Source organism: Numida meleagris, chromosome 1 (assembly GCF_002078875.1).
Source record: "Numida meleagris isolate 19003 breed g44 Domestic line chromosome 1, NumMel1.0, whole genome shotgun sequence".
Taxonomy (NCBI): domain Eukaryota; kingdom Metazoa; phylum Chordata; class Aves; order Galliformes; family Numididae; genus Numida; species Numida meleagris.
The window spans coordinates 105,191,879-105,211,840 of NC_034409.1; the positions used below are offsets into that span (position 1 = coordinate 105,191,879).

The 19,962-nt window shown below is 36.6% G+C and overlaps 1 protein-coding gene across 1 annotated transcript in view; it reads left to right on the forward strand.

Moving 5' to 3' along the window:
* The window catches only part of DYRK1A (dual specificity tyrosine phosphorylation regulated kinase 1A), an 84,673-nt gene extending 65,176 nt beyond the window's left edge, over positions 1 to 19,497 (forward strand). Inside the window, exons 4-12 of the mRNA XM_021405475.1 lie at positions 6,982 to 7,074; positions 7,997 to 8,185; positions 8,363 to 8,510; positions 10,858 to 11,144; positions 12,581 to 12,727; positions 13,152 to 13,292; positions 13,562 to 13,868; positions 14,182 to 14,306; positions 14,991 to 19,497. Coding sequence (XP_021261150.1) covers positions 6,982 to 7,074; positions 7,997 to 8,185; positions 8,363 to 8,510; positions 10,858 to 11,144; positions 12,581 to 12,727; positions 13,152 to 13,292; positions 13,562 to 13,868; positions 14,182 to 14,306; positions 14,991 to 15,614 — 2,061 coding nt within the window. The 3' untranslated portion in view covers positions 15,615 to 19,497. The remainder of the gene's footprint in view (positions 1 to 6,981; positions 7,075 to 7,996; positions 8,186 to 8,362; positions 8,511 to 10,857; positions 11,145 to 12,580; positions 12,728 to 13,151; positions 13,293 to 13,561; positions 13,869 to 14,181; positions 14,307 to 14,990) is intronic.

A 19,962-nucleotide genomic window follows, 5' to 3' on the forward strand; every position in this document is an offset into this window, starting at 1 on the left:
TGATCGGGTCTCCCCACTTTGGCAAAGCCTGAACAGACACTGTGCTTTCCTGTGCATAGTCCAGTTTCTGGGTTGCACAGGGAGCAAAAAGCCTCCTATTCCATTCTGGGGAAAGAGCTGCAGAAAGAAGAGAGGTATTCTGCTCCCTCTGGGGACAAGGGGCTCTGCTTAAATTCATTGCGTCTGTCTCCTGCTGGGCGCCCACGGGGATTTCAGTAGCTGCAGTGGGCGGAGTGGGAGCACGGGGGGCCTCACACCTTCCCTGGCTGTGTGTGGGACGAGGGCTGCCGAGACACGTTGTTCTGGTCGCTTCCACATCCAGCGCTCAGAGCTGGTGGCCACTGTCCAAGCTGAGCACTCTGCAGCCTCTTGAAGTCTATAAAACTGTGTTTCCCTCATATAAAGAGGGAAAAGACTTTTATGTTGTGTTGCTGTAAAAGTATCAGAAAAACTAATGTTTTCTCTGCACTCCTCGTTTAATATTCTATGTAAAAAAAATCTGCCTGACCTCACTGAGGCAGTATTTGAAAGGGATAAGGGGGAGGAACCAAGTCAAGAAGCTCCCAATGCTTTAATTTTAGCCAAGCAGGCTGGATATCCTGTTTACTGTAAGCAAAGGCTCAAAGATGCCACCAGATCTCCCCTTCACCCTGCCTGGTGTTGGGAGTGCTGTCACTGGGGTGCACAGCAGCTGTGGGAACTGAGGTTGTTCAGTCTGGAGAAGAGGGGGCTCAGGGGAAAACTCATTGGTCTCTTACAACCACCTGAAAGGAGGCTGTGGTGAGATGGGGTTTGGCATTTCTCCTAGGTAACAAGGATAGGGTGAGAGGCAATGGCCTCAATTTGCACGAGGGGTGGTTCAGATGGGATATTAGGAAAAAATCCTTCTCAGAAGAAGTGGTGAGGCTGCCCATGGAGGTGGTGGAGTCACCGTCTTTGGAGGTGTTCAAGAACCGTGTGGGTGTGGCACTGACAGACATGGTCAGTGGGTATGGTGGGAATGGGTCAGCTGTTGGACTGGGTGATCTTAAAGGTCTTTTCCAACCTTAACGATTCCATGACTCTGTGAAATAAATGTCAGGCTGCTGCTAGATACATAAGGATATTGCTTGTCAGTTGCTTAAAGTAGCTCTTAACTTCTAGCATTTAGAGCAGCAGCGCTTCCTGTAAACAATGTCATTTTGATGAATAGCAAAAATGATCTCCCTTATGTTATTTTTTTTCCAGCTTTTTTTGTCTATCTCTTTTCTGAGGATGGACTCTTTTTTTTTTTTTTTTTTTTTTGGAAGAGTATTATCTTGTTCAAGTTCCCATGATGATTTTCATTTGTAACCAAATAGTGAGGAAGTAAGGCCTTGAATGTTAATTCGTTGTTTTTATTCCCACTCTATCCTGCTTGTGTTTTGATTTGTAATGGCTTGCAGACCATATTCTGGTATTTTATGAATCATTCAGTCACGCAGTTTAGAGGTTAGGAAACAGTAATGGCAATTTATATTAAAGTTATACAAATTACATTTAGTTATGTTACCTTTAAAATGTTTACATTATCTTTTCTTGCACCTACTGCCTAATGGTTATGGTGGCCAAAACGTATTTTCATCTCATCATTGCAAGGAGCAAATAACAGGAAGATACTTCAAAGCCAACCAGACTGCTTTGGTTTTCCATTTATTTATGTGGTTTTAAATTAGGGTTAAGAACTTCCAGTTCTGTCCCCCTCCCCGCCTCCTTTTTTTTTTTCTTCCCGTAGTCAGGCTTAAGGCTCTTGTTTCCCCAAAATTGCTGGATGGTAGAGGTTTACTCTCACTCAGAAAAGATAAGATCTGTGGGACCTTTCTCCTTTAGCAGAAACAAGCAGTAATATTTCTCTGTTCTGTCTCAACTGACTGTATCTTGAGAGTTCAGCGTAGCCTGATGTTATTATAAGAGCTTAAAAGTTTTCACATCTTCAGACAAACATTTCTTTTTTACTGTGCTAGCATTTATCTTCATGGATACCCTCATTTCTCAAAACTTTTTTTTTCAGTGGAATACAAAAGATTAGAAAATTGATTCACCTGATAAGGAAGTTGAGGTGAGATTCCTAGGCAGAATTTGGTAACAAAATCCAACAGTTGAGTTTTTACGAAGCACCTGGAATTCAAAGGTCAGGCTGACAGCTGAACATCTTTCTCTCTCTATGTATCTAAGATCACTTATCTCCTGCAAATTTCTAGGTTTTGCTAACCAGATTGTTGGGCAGAGATTTTATTGCTTACAGTGATATAATTGGAAAGTTAATGTGTTGTAGCAGGTAGTAGCAAATTCTTAATTATTTCAGCTACCTAATCATTAACCTAATTAATGATGGCCAGACTTGAGAGAGTGTAATGAATGTGAGCATGCATTTCATTTCAGTAAAAGTATTTCCCTTACTTTCCTTCAATCTCAGATATTTTTAGAAGAATATGTTTATGCTCTGGCAACAAGAATTTCGATTTTCTTTTTCTTTCAGTTTCTCTTATTCTTTCAACACTCTCTATTTTATTCTTTCAAAAATGATTGGGCTGAATCAGGCAGGATAAAGTGTTGGAAGATGATGCTTGTTTGCCTGCCACTTTTTATTTATTTATTTTATTTATTTAACTTACAGCTCACCTGCTGCTTACTATTACTTTTATGCAGCAACCTGAGTAAAAATCTGGGGAAGGAAGCCAGAAAAGGGTGGCAGTACCCACAGACCATGAGTCAGTGACTGAATAATTATGTCCCTACCTTTGCATAGTTCTAGCTCTGAGTACAGTCAGTTTGAACAATCCTGGGTGTCTCTGGTTCTGTGGCATGTGTGTTTTTTTTTTTTTTTCTTAAATCATTTTGCCAACAATTTGAAGTTTGCTCTGTACTACAAGGAAATGTTACTGTGGCTTGTGATTGTAAAAGTTTTTGTTGACCCTCTGGAGCCACCTATCTTTTATGTGGCGGCCTGCCATAAGGGATTAGCACTGACTTCCGATCTTATATTATTGTGATGCAAGGATAGTTTTAAATAGTTAATGTTACAGGAGGTGAGACCAGTCAGTTCTTTAATACGTAGGTCATAACTTTTAACAAGAATTCCTATTGTAATCTTTATAGTATGAAATCTTCATTATTTCTTTTGTTTGTAAAATGCATCTTGTTTGATAGGCAACAACAATCCCTCCCATTTTCTCCCTCCCTTGAATGTGGATAGAAGCAAATCTATTTTTTTTGTTTCAATATCTGCATTAAAGCATTCAATTAACAGAACATAGATACCTGCTCATAATTTCCCTTAATCAAAATAACATACATTTTAAAAGGAACAGTGCCATCTGTTTTTGGACAAGAAAGCTTATGTCCATAGAGAGAGAAATTATATAGAGAGTGTGCAAGTGATCTGTTCTTTCATTCATGAAGCAAGTCTCAAACGCTATGCTAGTTAAAATAATATATCCAAGTTAATAGTCACAGTTTCTTTAAAGCATAATTTGTCTTAAATGTGACAAATAGAATTCGTGGCTGCCTTTTTTTGTTGCTGTCTGTGTTTATTTGATTCTTTTAGTTTAGACTAGTTACAAGTTGTTTCTCAAGAGTTAATTGAAAGAAAATCAAATTTCAGTTCCTTTCTTGCAATTTAATTTTCATCATGCTGTCATCCCAGGTAGCTGTGCTGATGCTGTGAAGACATCAGTGTAGACCAGTCAGGATGTGATGGGCCTGTAGTGACACACAAACTGTAATGAAAGTAGTTTCTTGTCTCTTAGTCTTGAAAAACCTTTTGATTTAATCTTTAGGAAGATTTGAGGTTGCAATGTTGCTGTCTGGCCACCAGATAGAGACTGGTGTTTGCAAAATTGGGTTGTTGATTTTTAATTTTTTGTCATTGAAAGTTCTTCAAAGCCAAGAGGGAAATTGGTATTACCCTAATGATAAAAAAAAAAAAAAAAGTGTTACTATGTGAATTGGATAATGACCACTTTGTTCCATAATCTTCCATTATCAGAAAAGAAGGGAGCAAGAGTCTGAAGAAGAATCGTAGATGAAGAAGGGAATGTTATACATCTTTCAATATGACAAGGAAGGAAAAAAAGGTCAACTCCATCTCCTCTCCCACTCCAAACTTTCTTTAGAACCCAGGACACCAATTTAATACCTATTAAAAAGTTCATACACATCAAAGTGTGTCCTCAGAAACGTGTGACTATCTGAATACACAATTAAAAGCACAGTTTTCAGATAGTTTATTGGCTGTGAATAGTATACAGGTAGCCTGCAGAATTTTAATTATTTATAATTAATAACAACAAATTATTTTTTTCCCCAAGCTTTTATTTCAGCATTGAAATTAGAATTTTTTTTAAGTAAGGAAATTTGATTTCTAAATTAGAAAATAAAGATGAACACTTATCCTGCAAATTCCCTTTCCAAATCAGAGCAAACTTATGTCTGAATGGTTAATCTGAACTATTGAGCTCTTCTGTACTTAAGCTATCTCCTCAAAACTTAACTTGCAGTACAGTAACTGGTCATATCAGCCTAGGTCAGACAGAAGTCTGCAAGTATTTGTGTGCCAGTTTCTTTTACGGGCAAATCTACCCATATTCCCATGTTGCAATCATCTCTTTAAATCAAATCCAGAAATTAAAGGGAATTCTTGCATTTGAAAAGCCTTTAACAGTGTTGTTTATGGTTAGGACTAGATGCTATTTAGGTGTTTAGCGTTGCGGCATAAGTACCAAAAATGATCATGTTTAGGTGTGATTTAACAATTAATATTTATTTGACAGATGAGAGGAAGAAACAAAAATATCGTGGAAATGTCAAATTATTTGTTTACAAAATTTTAAAACACCTTTCTGATATTTATGGAATGGTCATGTGCTTGTAGTAAAAAGAATTAAGGGGGAATTAATTTGATAAACCTACTGAAAGGAAATTGCTGGTAGGGGGCACATCCAAAAGCAAATGATTAGAGTAAACATCTAGAACATGACTTGGGTTAAAATTCCCTCGGGAAGTTTAAGTTTATTACATTGTCTCTGAGAAACAGTCTCTAATCTGAAAGGCTTAAAGTCAGCAGTCTTGCATGGGTGTAAAAATGTTATGTAGACATATTCCGAGTGGTGTGCACCAGAGCTTTGAATTGCAGTTCAAGCTCCACTGAGTCTGTAGCTGTTGGGAATCCCGGCCTTATGCAGACGCAGGGAGATTACTGGCAGCTTCTTGGCTTTTTTTGCACTCTCTCTAGCTCATTCACAAACTTTCTCAGTCTCTGGCTCTCTGACTGTCTTTTGTTTTCATGGGTTATTTCTGTGGCTACTTGTCCACTGGAGAGCGTGAGCAAACCTTTCTAGTGTGGTTGTTTGGATGCCTGGGTTCAGATCCAATTTCAGATGTCCAAAAATTTCACATATCCAAACTCTCTTTATTGCTTCTGTTGGTAAGAACTTTCTGAGGTTAATTAAATTAATTAAATTAAAAATATAAACAATTTTATTTGGTCATTGGGGGGGGAGGGGAAGAGCCATTTGTACACCTGCAGTCATAAGTATTAAGTAATACTGTAAGAGACAGATAAGTGATTATGCTTTTCCAATTCCTTTATTAGTTCAGCAACACTTACATATTAACCAGTTTCATTATTTTTGTTGATGGCTTATGCTCTTTCTACACCTCTTCAGGAGGGTGACTATGAGTTCAGGTGTAATAGGAGGCTGCAGATGAGATTAGGCAACTGGACATGAAGAGAGTTATGAGCTTGAGCATATTTGCTGGTGTGAGATGAGAATGGTACAGCTGAGCGTGGTGGCCCTCTTAGCACTGAATAAGGAAGCGAAATGTGCTTTTCCATGTTAAACAGGCTTTTCCTTGGGTAATTGAACTTGCTGTGGGTTTTCTTGTCATAGAGAAGAGAGGGAATTGCGAAGGGCAAGCTTCGGGACCAGTCACTCTCCCAGCTCCCCATCCAATACACTGTGTGAGACAGAGAAGTTGACAGCTTGTCTCATGTTGTGAGAGTTGTGCTTTTAAGTAAGTGTATGCTGAACAGGTAGTCATCTTTAGTCAAATGGCGTGGTTTGTGACTTAGATTTTTCTGTTTTATCTGGTGATACTAATCACCCCTAGCTTGCCACTTGGAACTTAATCTTTTCAGGAACTTTGTCTTCTGAGACTTGAAACAAATTCTGAGGAGCAATGGCAGTTGAATGGTAGATCCAGAAGCTATATGGGGCACGTCTGCAAGGACAAAAGAGGCACACAAATAAGTATGTCACACAGCAGTCTTACTACTTTAGGAAACCAGTACTAAAAAATACCCTGCTGTTGAAGATGTTTGTATTCTAGAAGTAATCAGTGTTAGGAAACATAACTGAGCAGCGTACCCATCTTTGCTGGGATACTTCTAAACTTCGAAAGATGGTATGGTTTTCATGGGCATACTTTAGATTTCTTTGGGTTTATTTTCTTTTTTTTAAACTTGATATTGCAAAACATAGTAGACCTGAGTTTCTTGATTTGGAGTGTAGTGTAGTTTTAATGTGGCAAATTGCCATAGTTCTTCAGCAGTTACTAACTTCCATTTGTGATTTTAATGCAGCTAAACGTTAAATACAGGTCATATATCAGCCATGAAGGTAGAGCAGTAATGTCAGCTTGAATCTGTGTAATCAGTGAGCTGTATTTTTAGCTAAAGAAAAGACTGTTTACAGGGATTAAGCCAGTTAGGTATACTGAGGAGGGGTATGTATTTGCATATTTATTGATTGATTGATCTGGAAATATATTAAAAACAGCTGGACTAAATATTATTTTCTTTGATTCCTGTATTTGTTTTTCTTTTTTTGTGTGTGTGTCAGCTTAAAGAAGATGTTACATTGAATTAGCTCACTTCTGTGAGGAATATCTGAATTTGGTGGAGCAATTATATATAATTGAAGTCCTGTTTTCTCTAATATATCTAATATTGTCACATTACAGAGGCGGATGCCCCAAACTTTCCGTGATCCAGCTAGTGCTCCTTTGAGGAAACTCTCCGTAGATTTGATTAAAACATACAAGCATATTAATGAGGTAATGGGTCCAGCTATCTTTGTAAATGCGTATTGATAGGAAGTTTTTGTTTGAAATACGTTATTAAGTATATTTTCTGTGAATCATACCATGTTCTCTCCTGGCATTATTTTGGATTTGTCTTGGAGAGTGAAGTCCTTTGTCTGTAAATTATTTTTTATTAAAGCTAAAGTGACTGCAAAGAATAGAAGTACATTAATCCCCTGTTGTATTGTGTCCCCAAAAAACCAGTTTGTTACTGTATGTGGAGTAGAGTAAAAGAGTGAATCCAGCCTATTTTTTTTTTCCCCTTTGAGTAATAACGGTTTTTAGTTTATGTCTCTGCCAGTGAAGGTTTATTTGAAAATTGTTAAATTTTTTGAAATAGAGTTGGCTCCAGATAGCTCTCTATTTACAAAGATAATGAAGTATTAGGAAACCTTCATTTCTAAGCCTGATTCCTTGCAAGTTATGAAAACACGCCTAATAGATACTAAATCCTTTCAAAAATATTAGAAATTCATCTTAAGGCATTACTGTTATTTTCCTTCTGCTTATTCATTGAACATTTAAGTAGTGCAAGACTTGTGAACAGATGAGAAAAATGAAAGTTCCTCTCTGTTGGTCTCATGTCACAGTCCTGGTTGCAGTCCAGCCAATGAGTTTTTTTTAATCCTGGATATGATTTTCTATTGTTTTATAAAGAAACTTTAAGTTTTTCTGATGTTTGATAAAGAAATAAAGAGTGGCACAAACATGCTTTTAGCTCGTCTTATAAACCCTTATGAATGTATCTAGAGAATTGAATTATTTTTTTTCAGCATACCAAGTCATATTTCAAAATCACAGGGTTAGGTACATGGTGATTATGAAAGCAGTTTCTATGAACAGATGTTGTAAAAGATGCTCTCTTAAGCAATATACTTTTCATTACTTACTGTAGGTTTACTATGCAAAAAAAAAACGGCGGCATCAGCAGGGCCAAGGAGATGATTCCAGTCACAAAAAGGAGCGAAAAGTTTACAACGATGGCTATGATGATGACAACTATGACTATATTGTAAAAAATGGGGAGAAATGGATGGATCGGTATGAAATTGACTCTTTAATAGGCAAAGGATCCTTTGGACAGGTAACATACATATCTATCAGCTGTACAACCTCTAATTCATGTGAATGGTAATATACACATCATTTGACATAATATTACCTATTCATTTTAAAATTCAGCTCTTAATCCTATTTTTGGCTGAATTTTGAAAACTCAAGTTGAGAGATCAGTCTTATGTATTTGGCTTTTGTCTTTCAGGTTGTAAAAGCTTATGATCGAGTGGAACAGGAGTGGGTGGCTATCAAAATAATAAAAAACAAAAAAGCTTTCTTAAACCAAGCCCAGATTGAAGTGCGACTGCTTGAGCTTATGAACAAACATGACACTGAGATGAAGTACTATATAGGTATTCCAATATTTTTTCTTAATTTTTTTTAAATCAAACTATGAATATTTTATACCTTGCCATATAGCGTATCATGCTGCAACTAAAGCTTCTGATGCGAACAAAATGAAAAGAAAGAATACAACTTTTAATAGTAGTATTCAGTGTAAATTACTTTGCATAAGCTAGTGGTCACTGTGCAGTAGGACCAGATTCAGAAGAAAAATATCTAAAATGCTTTGGGATAACCAACTTGCTATTCCGTAACATTCAGACCTTCTGTAGAATTTTTTTTTTAGTCTTACGGACACTTAAACAAGTTCCCGTGGACCAGCTATTTTACAGCAGCTGTAGTAGTTTGCATGTCTCCCACTACTTTTAGTATGCTTTAAATTATCTGGGAAACTTCATGGATAAAAGGATGTGTGTTTAACGTGAATCAATGCCATACAGTAGTTTTATGGCTACCTTGATAATTATTTTTTTTATTTTTGCATGTTTAAAAAGCTTAAAATCTTGGTGAACAAAATTGAGATAAAATTTTTGTAAACGTTTAGACTTGCCCATTGAGATCTCAGAAAATATTTCCAAGGCTTATAATTCTGACTGTTCCTGTAGATTGGCATGCTGTTCCCTGAGGTTGTTATTAGCATGCTACCTGAACTTTATAGTAGGGGCGAAATGAAGTCAGCTCAAGTAAAAAGTTTATTAAATCCTGTCTTCTGGAGTGAAGTATTTGGCAAAAGTATGATGGAAAAGAGAGCATGTTGTAAGGCAAGATGGAGAACTGTGAGAAAAAATCCTTTATCTTTGTAGAAGCTGAAATACTAATGGCTCTACTAATATTGCTAATATTTATTTCTGCAGTTCAGAAAGAAATTTTTGAAATAATGTCAGTACACGTTGATACTAATTATCTGACTATTCAGTTAGGTTTTAATATTTTATAGACTGTTATCTTCAGAATACAATTTATGTATGCAGTTTAAAAGTTTTGAAGGTACAAAGCTTCATGGAACACACTAATATGAAAAAAGATCTAAACTTCATACCCTCCTACATCAAAAAGATGCTTCAACAACAAGAAAGGAAGGACCAGTTTCAGATTAATACAGAGCAAATAAAAACACTGCAGCCATCACCAAATAAGCTCTTGAAATTTTAATTTTTTAGGAAGTCTGTACCACCACATGAGATTGACCAAAACTTCACATAATCTCACTGTGTGGTTTAACAAAATATGGTTTAATATGGAGCAATATTTAAACAAAGAAAAAAAAGTAAAAAAAAAAAAATTCAGATAATTTTTGAGCATAGAGCTTTTGCTTAGGCAAGCACAACTGATTTCAATAGTTTTAGGCTTGTATCAAGCTGGTTTCTGTATCTGTTAAGGTTTATTTGAATATTCCCCTTTTTCTTTACCACAGTATATAATAAGCATGACAGCATTAATAAAAGTTAAATAAACAATACCGAATAGATCATGTTTTGAATGCATACCATGTATTACACGTGTTGTGAAAACTGAGATCTCTTAGTGCTTCACTGTAAAAATATTTGTAAATATAGTAACAAAAACTTTAAAACTGATTTTTTTCAACAAGACTTATGGAAGCATTCAACATATGTATATTTTTTATAATAAGTTGTCTGTAGGACATAGGGATAGTTCACCCTTCCATGGTCTCTCAGCTGCTTGACACAGAGTGGTTGAGTAAGGCTGAAAGCACTGCAAATATTACAATGTGTACTGAGTGGTGTAAAAGGTAGATTTTAGAAGGAACGTGATTAAATTAGAAGACTAGATGTACATTTTCAGCCTGATTTTTAATTACATAAGATGTAACTGCTTATACTTCTGCCAAGTCTCCTCTGGTATCTTCAAACCATTTGGCAGGTCTCCTTCAAGTCTAACACAAGTATAGGAATGCTTGAAGTTATTTAACTTCTGCGATGGCAGAGTGAAGGAGAAACATTCAAATATAATTTTTCCACTGTAGAAAACGTCTGGAAGTTCAGCACTTATCCAGGCTATTTGAGCTGTGTAGCAGTTGCAGGTGGTACAGCTGGCCGAGTAACATGCTGGTAATTACAAATTAGTTGGAGCAGGTGGTGTTTCTTGCCAATTTGGCAGGTCCAGCAAGTTTAGGTTGGGTAGGCAGGCACTGGAATAAGGGGTAGAAAGACCACAAGATCACAAGCAGAAGCATGTATTATTTCCAATATGTAATTAAATAACTCAAGATCAAGAAACAGATTTGATAATATTATCTTGCTCGCAGGTCAGCACAATTTAGCTTTGTCATATAATTTGTATACAATACTTAATCAGCACATGTGTTAATTATTTTCTTCTCTTTTTTTAAAGTGCATTTGAAGCGCCACTTCATGTTCCGAAACCATCTCTGCTTGGTCTTCGAAATGCTGTCCTACAATCTGTATGATTTGTTGCGGAACACCAACTTCAGAGGTGTCTCATTGAATCTGACAAGAAAATTTGCACAGCAAATGTGCACTGCACTGCTTTTTCTGGCGACTCCTGAACTTAGTATCATTCACTGTGACCTAAAACCTGAGAATATCCTGCTCTGTAACCCCAAACGAAGCGCCATCAAGATTGTTGATTTTGGCAGTTCCTGTCAACTTGGACAGAGGGTGCGTACTGGTAAAAATTCCAATTGCGCTGTGTTGGATACATACGATAAATGTAATATTTAAGACATGATACTTGATAGCTAATTTAAACTTCAGTAATGATGACTTAAGTGAAATAGTAATTAAGTATTGAACAGGGAGTTGGACATTGGTAGCCCTTAGGAGCTTTAGATAGCAATTTTAATGCCATAGTAGATAAACATTCCATCTTTTTTTTTTCTCCTTGGTTATATTTTTATAATGCAGAATGCATCAGTGCTTGATAGTAGAATTCTGCAATGGTGTAATGCTCTTAAGTATAATGCTTTTTTATTATTTTCCTATTCCATAATGGTGTTATAAATATGAGTAAAGAGACGTGCATAGCTTTTCTAGGGCAAAGGGGTGCATACCTTTCTTCAGATTAGGATAGATCTATACTACTAAGTAATTTAAAAAAAAATTATATTTGTGTCCTGTTGTTCATATGCTTTGTAGATTAGCTGTTAAAAAAAATCTTTCCAAAATAGTTCTTTATTTACTTTAAGAAAAGTTAAAATATATACAACAGCCATTAAGACCATAAACAATTATGCTTGGATGCCAAAGATGCTTGCTTTTTTTTTTTGGGGGGGGGGGGGGTGAGAAGAATAACTTTGCTCAAATGTTTGATTGCCAGTACAAACTGGCAGTTCACTAAAAACTGTATCGGAATGCACTGTTCACTGTGCAAGCTATAGTCTAGTTCAGAAGAGAGTACAGACTCTCTTCTGATTGAGTGAATCCTATCTGGCAGAGCAAGTGACCACTTTTATTCAGGATACCTTAGCATCAGTTGTTGACACTGAAAATGAATTGTTAGCTAGGGATGTAAGGAAAACTTCTGTAGGCAGAAGTCAGGCTTCCAAGTGTTTCTGAAAAGAAGCTTTTGATCTAGGATTAAGGTAGAATTTTCTGTCTTGTGAAATTAGCAGGATAGTTGAGAGTGTAGGGAGTTAGCTTTTTTTCCATGTGGAATCACCTGGTTGAAATTAATTAATTTCATCACATCATAACTGTGGATTTTGATTTTTTTTTAACTATTGTTTTTGCCAGAAATGCTATGTAATTCTCATGCGGCATAATTTTTTCGCTTGGTGTTACCAGACTAAAGTTTTGTTGTATAATTAATTGTAATTACATGAGATTACCCTCATCAACCATAAAGTGTAAAATGTTGTCATCAGGAGTGAATCTGCACTTTTTTCTTTTTCTTTTGTGAGAAAGAGTTAGTCTTTTCTTATGAATTAGTATTTAAGTATTTTTATAAATTTGTAATGTAATTTTAGTATCACTGATACCTTGTCTTTGCTTTCTCTACAGTGAAAGTGTATTTTATGGTAATTCCATTTTGTAATGCAGAATCATAATAGTGCTCTTTGAATGCTGTGTATTATTTTTAAATGGTTTTATTTCAGATATACCAATATATCCAGAGTCGTTTTTATCGATCACCAGAGGTGCTACTGGGAATGCCTTATGATCTTGCAATTGATATGTGGTCCCTTGGGTGTATTTTAGTTGAGATGCACACTGGAGAGCCTCTTTTCAGTGGGGCAAATGAGGTATGCAGCTATTATACAGTACATGTAATTTGATTGTTTTTGTTCATTCACTGTGTTTGTGATTTCATTCATTTGTGATTCATTTTGTTCATGTGATATTAATCTGTTTTACTTTAATACATAAATTAGGAAATACTAATAATTATAAAATCAGTAAACATCAATGATAGCAATGCCTTTTGTTAGAACTCTAACTCACTTGGTAAAATGTTCTGTTTCTGGGTACCCTCCCCTTTCCTGTTCCTTACTCGCTAATTTGTTTACTTAATATGGGATTTTTCTTAAACTTGCAATTAATTCACAATTTAGTGTGTATGGGTAGATAACATTTGCTTTCCATGTGATTATATAGAGTATTGGACTCTTATTGCATTGCTCAGCTGTATCTCTCATGTTATTCATGAATATTCTTCATGTGGAACAGGTGGATCAAATGAATAAAATAGTGGAAGTTTTGGGGATACCGCCTGCCCATATCCTTGACCAAGCACCAAAAGCAAGAAAGTTCTTTGAGAAGATGCCAGATGGCACTTGGAACTTAAAGAAGACCAAAGATGGAAAAAGGGTAAGTTACATAATCAGGATGAAAATATGGACTGTCCCTTTAAAAAAAAAAAAAAAAGGTGATATGTTAGTTTGTTTTACATTGTCTTACCAAAAGCATGGCTTTATTGTTTATCATCATTGTTCTGTGTCGTAAGACAGGGCGATTAAGTGACACATCACATAATATTGAATAGTTTCTTAGTTTGATTTGACTGACTTATTTTATGACAAATTTAAACTATAAATGGAAGTAGCTTAATATATGTATGTGACTTGATTTTCCAACAGGAATACAAACCACCTGGAACTCGTAAACTTCACAATATACTAGGAGTTGAAACAGGAGGACCAGGTGGACGTCGTGCTGGGGAATCGGGTCATACTGTAGCTGACTACTTGAAGTTCAAAGACCTCATCTTAAGGATGCTTGATTATGACCCTAAGACACGAATTCAACCTTATTATGCCCTGCAGCATAGTTTCTTTAAGAAAACAGCAGACGAAGGTACCAACACAAGCAACAGTGTGTCTACGAGTCCTGCCATGGAGCAGTCACAGTCTTCAGGAACCACCTCTAGTACATCTTCAAGCTCAGGTGAGTTTTTCTCATTAACAGAAAAGAAAATTGTATTTCTAAATCATATCAAAGGAGAGTTTCCCAGATAAATGTCATATCACTGTTTTAATTCAGAAAAATGTATGTCAGTCACAGTCATCAAAAGCATTTATTTATTATCTAGAACGGGAAACTGCTCTAATCAAAAATGTTAAGTAGATTTACATAACTGTGAGTGATTATCATAGGTCCTGTGCTTTTTACCTAGAATCAGTTTAAATATTTATGCTGTCATTGCTTTGCATGTTACCTGTAAATCTTATCTCTTGTTGTGTTGCTATGATTTTTATAGGTGGATCTTCTGGAACAAGCAACAGTGGAAGGGCACGGTCAGACCCCACACACCAGCATCGACATAGTGGTGGACACTTCACTGCTGCTGTTCAAGCTATGGACTGTGAAACACACAGCCCACAGGTATGCTGAAATAGAGCTTTTGTCTGTTTGATATATATATATATACATATTTTTTTCTGAGAATATTACACCCCTGAAACTAATTATGTTAGGTTTATATGACAAGGTTTTAGTAGTGGAGGGGGGCAGCAGGGGTGTCCTCTGAGAAAAATCCAGGAGCTGCCCCAAGTTAGGTAAGAGCCATCTGGCTCAAAAGGGGACCTGTTGCTGGCCAGAACTGAGCCAGCAAGTGACACTGGTGGTACCTCTGTGATAGCAGATTCATGAAAGGGTGCAAAATGACTGTACAGCAGCAGCTGGGAGAAAGGAATGAGTAACTGAAGAAAGAAACAGCCCTGCTGATGCCAACGTCTGTGCAGACGAGGACAGGATATGCTCCAGGTGTGGATCAGAAGTTGTACTGCAGCTCATGGAGAAGCCCATGGAAACCAGAAAAGATCATACATACTTCCTAGAAGCTGACAGTTTCTTTCTCTCCCAAGTAGTCAGTTTAACTCTTTCAACAAATTGATGAGTTTCTAGATCAGGCATGTTTTAATTTGGCAACAGGATCATGTATTGGACATACTTTTACTGCTTGTTTGAAAAAAAAAAATTCAGAATGCAAAATGATTTATCTTAAATTATATTTAGAAATATATTTAGAAATCATTTTACTATTTATTATTTTTCCTGTTAACATAGGTTCGACAACAGTTTCCTCCTCCAATTGGTTGGACAGCCACTGAAGCTCCTACACAGGTCACTGTTGAAAACCATCCAGTTCAAGAAACCACCTTCCATGTAACCCCTCAACAACAGAATGCATTACATCATCATCACGGAAATAGCTCTCACCACCACCATCACCACCACCACCACCACCATCATCATGGACAGCAAGCCTTGGGTAGCCGGACCAGGCCAAGGGTCTACAATTCTCCAACAAACAGCTCCTCCACCCAGGATTCTATGGAGGTGGGCCACAGTCACCACTCCATGACATCCCTGTCTTCCTCAACTACTTCTTCCTCTACATCTTCCTCCTCTACTGGTAACCAAGGCAATCAGGCCTATCAGAACCGCCCAGTGGCTGCTAATACCTTGGACTTCGGACAAAATGGAGCTATGGACATGAATTTAACAGTCTACTCTAATCCGCGCCAAGAAACTGGCATAGCTGGACATCCAACGTACCAGTTTTCTGCTAATACAGGTCCTGCTCATTACATGACTGAAGGACACCTTGCAATGAGGCAAGGGATTGATAGAGAAGAGTCTCCCATGACAGGAGTTTGTGTTCAGCAAAGTCCTGTGGCTAGCTCGTGACTAAACTGAAACTAAGTTTGTTTCTTGTGTGTTTTTATAGAAGTGGTGTTTTTCCAAAAACAAAGTGCAAAGCTGCTTGAATCAGAAGGAGATAAACTCACTGAACCGCTACAGGAGGGCAAAGCTGACTATTTTTTTAGACTTGAAAAGATTGCAAAGGGACAATGAAGTTTTTTTTTTTTAAGAGCCATGTCCGGACCCACCTTAACGGATAGCATAGTAGTGTTCACCTTTTGCTTCCCCCATTTTAACTTGCCACAACCTAGTCATAGTTTGCTTTTTTCTGGGGGGGAGGGGGGAAAGAGGGTTTTTTCTTTTTTTTTTTTTTTTCTTTTTCAGTCTCATTCGACAGGGATTATTGTTCAAATGTTAGCTATAGTTGCAAATTAGTTTCGTTTTAATGGCATTGCACATGATTTACAAAAAGGCCCTTTGAAATTTTTGGGTGGGAGGGGAGTGAGTTATATATATATATATATTTTTTAGTCCCCCAAGCAAACGTGGGCACAGAAACGCAGTACTGTAAGAAAGAGGGACCTTCAAATTACACAAATATATATTCTTCAGTTGTAAAAAGGGACGGTTGTAATGGAGTTTGTAAGGCACATTAAGCATGATAAGTGGCGGTGATCAGAACTCTCCTTATCTGAATCTACTGAGGATCAAAGCAGCAATTGTAATGGGATTCTGTGTGTCTCATATTTGGGAGACCACAGTCAGTTAGTATTGAAATATGACTGGTTTCATAACTAAGGTGCACTGAGAAGCAATCAACGGGTCGGTCCTGGCCAGTCGTGGGGAGGTCTAAGTGGTGGTCTTTGGGATAACCTTTGGCCTTATGGATTTGGACTCTTAAGTTAGAAGAGCCTACCATTTCAGATGCAATCACTTTTGGACATGCTTTTGCAGACAGTCCTTAATGCTGAAAACACAGAGAATGGGTAATTCAAGAGGCCTTTCTTTTAAAATAGACTTTTGTGACCCACTTATTGTAAGGTATTGCAAGGTCACTTTGCGTGTGTCATAAAGTTGACTTCCTTATTGGTTGAAGGTCACAGGAGTAGTGGTTTGCGTTTGATGGAAATAGCTACAACTGTGTCCCTTCCCGCTTTTTACTTTTTTCTTTTGCTTTTTCTTGGCACGTGGTTTCTCCACCATTACTTCTGCACAAAGACGTCTTCTGTTCATCCTGAACATTTTTAAAAATGCAGAATTTTATGTGACTGCTTTTTTGCCTCACAATTATGCTGTGAATTTTACAAAAATTTATTTTCTTTTTTGATAATTTATTGTACCAAAGCTGTTTTTATAGCACATAGATGTCTGTAACCAATAATGTAGCAGTTCTGCACTTTGACACAAGGTGTAACTAGACCATTTTTAAATGTCAGTTGAAAATTATGGCTGTACTATTGCTTAAACAAAACTGGAACTGTTGTTGAATTCATAGCCAATACATTTACAGCAATCTGTGTACTGAACATAATAGATCGACATCTACTTCAAGACTATAACATCTGTTACATTATAAATGTGTTCAGGCTTCTGAAGATAAAAGGGACACTAGATCCAGAAGCTATGAAACCAGCAGTTTGATTCTTGTATTCCTTATTAACATAATTGTAAACTTGAAGGCAAGACCTTGATTGCATGAACAGGTCCAAAATAATAGTCTGAGTAAAGCAAAACACTCACGTGAGACCTGAGGTTAGCAGGCTGTATTTAACAGGTGCCTAATTTTTGGGTAATGCTGCCTTAATATAACACAGTCAGCTTGGCAGTTGCAAAATTTATGGGCCCAGTCAGAGATTTATTAATATTAAAAGTAAAAGCTCGGTGAAAAACATCTGAAAGAATAAGAGCGATTCAGTGATTGCCCATCCCAGATTAACACTGTTTGCCCATTATATATTACAGAAGCAGTGATCTACCTCTGCCAGTAAGCCCTTTTAAAAGTTAATTCAGCGGAAATTCCAGAGTTCACACTGGTCAGTTCCATGTGGCTAATTTTTTTCAGACTAAAAGGTGGACTTTTTTATACTTACAGTGGCAGCACAGCAGCTGAATACCATGTACATGGGAATGAATACTTGGGATTACCATTTTTTTGTAAATCACGACTTTTTTATCAAGTGATCTGTATTTCTTTTCTATTGACATGTCAACCCTGTGGATGAAAGGGTTGTTTTTTTTTTCCCCTGATTTTTTTTCCTTTCTCCTTAAACTCAGTGATACAGAGAAGTTTACAGGAATTGGAAGGCTGTCACCTTAAAAAGAGGATGCTGAGTTCAGCAATATAAAAAGGAATCCAGTACTTACTGCTGTCTAGGAATATAAGGGTAATATGAAATCTGGGTATTTTTGTGTGCACGGGTTGCCACACCTTAGCAAGCGCCAAAAAATGAAGCAGTTAAAAAAAAAAACAAAAACCTACGTGAAGAAGAAACCACAAAATCCAGTGCTTCTGCATACTGTGTTATGTTACAGTCCAGTTTTGTGTGCTTTACTACACAGTTTGGTTACAGGACTTCTGTGCATTGTAAACATAAACAGCATGGAAAAGGTTAAATACCTGTGTTCAGATTGTAAGATCTAGTCCGGACTTGCTGTGTATATTGTAACGTTAAATGAAAAAGACAAGCCCTTTGTATTATAGTCATGCAGTCTTATGTATGATAAACAGTTGAATAATTTGTCCTCAGACTCTTTACTGTGCTTTTTGAAAAAAAAGAGTAATTTAAGAAAAAAATGTAAACATAGTAAATCTTCCTATGCAATTAACCTACTCCAAGCCATGGTATGGTAGGTATGATTATACTATAATATGTAAATATCAGATACATTGAAACAGACTTAAAAATATGAAAGTAAAAGTTGGAGGCGTAATGGATAATTTTGAGTTTTTAATTGAAACAGCAAGGTATACAAATCAATGATGTATGAACACAGCTCTGCTTGATTCTGTTTGACTGTATTTGTAGTTTGAGTTGTTTATATTATCATCTGTTAGTTTGAATGTTCTTATATGCACTGCAGCTTTCTACCTAATACAAGACTAGCTGATTTTAAGGCCAGAAGTGACCATGGTAATGAAATAATCTGACTGGCATGCCATTATCCCTAGGATTCAATTTAGTTATTTCTGCATCATGAAGCCTGTATCTTTTGGGTGCAGTAGAACATACTTAAAAACAAAAACAAACGCCAGTTTTCATGTAGGTTCTGCAAGTGTGAGGATTTCTCCGTGTCTCTCGAGTGATTCAGCTAGTTCAATTTCCGTACTCTCTTAGTCCTCCTTCGGTTTTGGAACTGTTTAGTTACAGCTGCTGGCCACCACATAGCTAGCTGCCTATTAGAACAACTAATAACTACTCTAGTTTTAAACTCTTAAACTTTATTCACATAAAAAAATATGTTAACTTTAATAACCTATGTAGATGAAATCTCTAACTGTAAAGCTTTTATGGCTCTTCTGAAAATTCAGATGTTTTAAAATCCATTCTAAAGTGTGGACATGAGAACTGCATACAGCATTCTGGTAGTAATTTCGGTATTGCTGTGTGCGTGTAGTATGTGCAGGTACATTCTTGAACCTTTCAGTTTATATCTTTGCTTGTTTGTTTATACCTCCAAGGATTGCATTTTTAAATCTTTCAGTCTCAGTTATTTGCATTAAAAGATTGTAAATTTAGTTGATTATCCATCATGGTTCCTAAGTCCTTTTCAGAACTGCTGCTCTTCCAGGATGTAGTCTTCCATCCTGTAAGTATAATGATGTCTGAATGGGACTGGTTTACGGAAGGGTTGGATTCACCTATAGATGTGATTTGTATTCATTGTTTATCATTCTACCATCGTTTTTATTAAACCATCAATAAGCTTATATTTTATTCTTGAAAAATCTTAAATGCCTTCGAAGATAATTGTTGTCAAAACCCATCAGAAGCATCCCTTTTTTAATGAGGAGATAATCTAAATCCATAACCTTTTGGCACAGGGTGTTTAATGCATTCTGTGTTGATTTATAGATCAAATATATTTCAGTAAGATTATTATATGGAACTTCTGACTAGTACGAAAGCGTCTTTCCAGTCAAAATGGCACGAGTAACTGACTACAAAGTAGAGTTATTGCTGAGCATTGATCTCATGAGGATAGTTTGTATGTGATGCAGCATGACTGTGGCAAGTGATACATTTTTTTTATTTAGAAGAGTGGATATTAGAATTGTGCTATGTCTTATGCCTGTCAAGCAAAGAAAAATGCCTTGCCAAATTGCAGTTTCCTGTTGTATGTCCCTGGGTTTTTTGTTTTCGCATTCTATAGAAGCAACTTCTTGTTGAAAGGT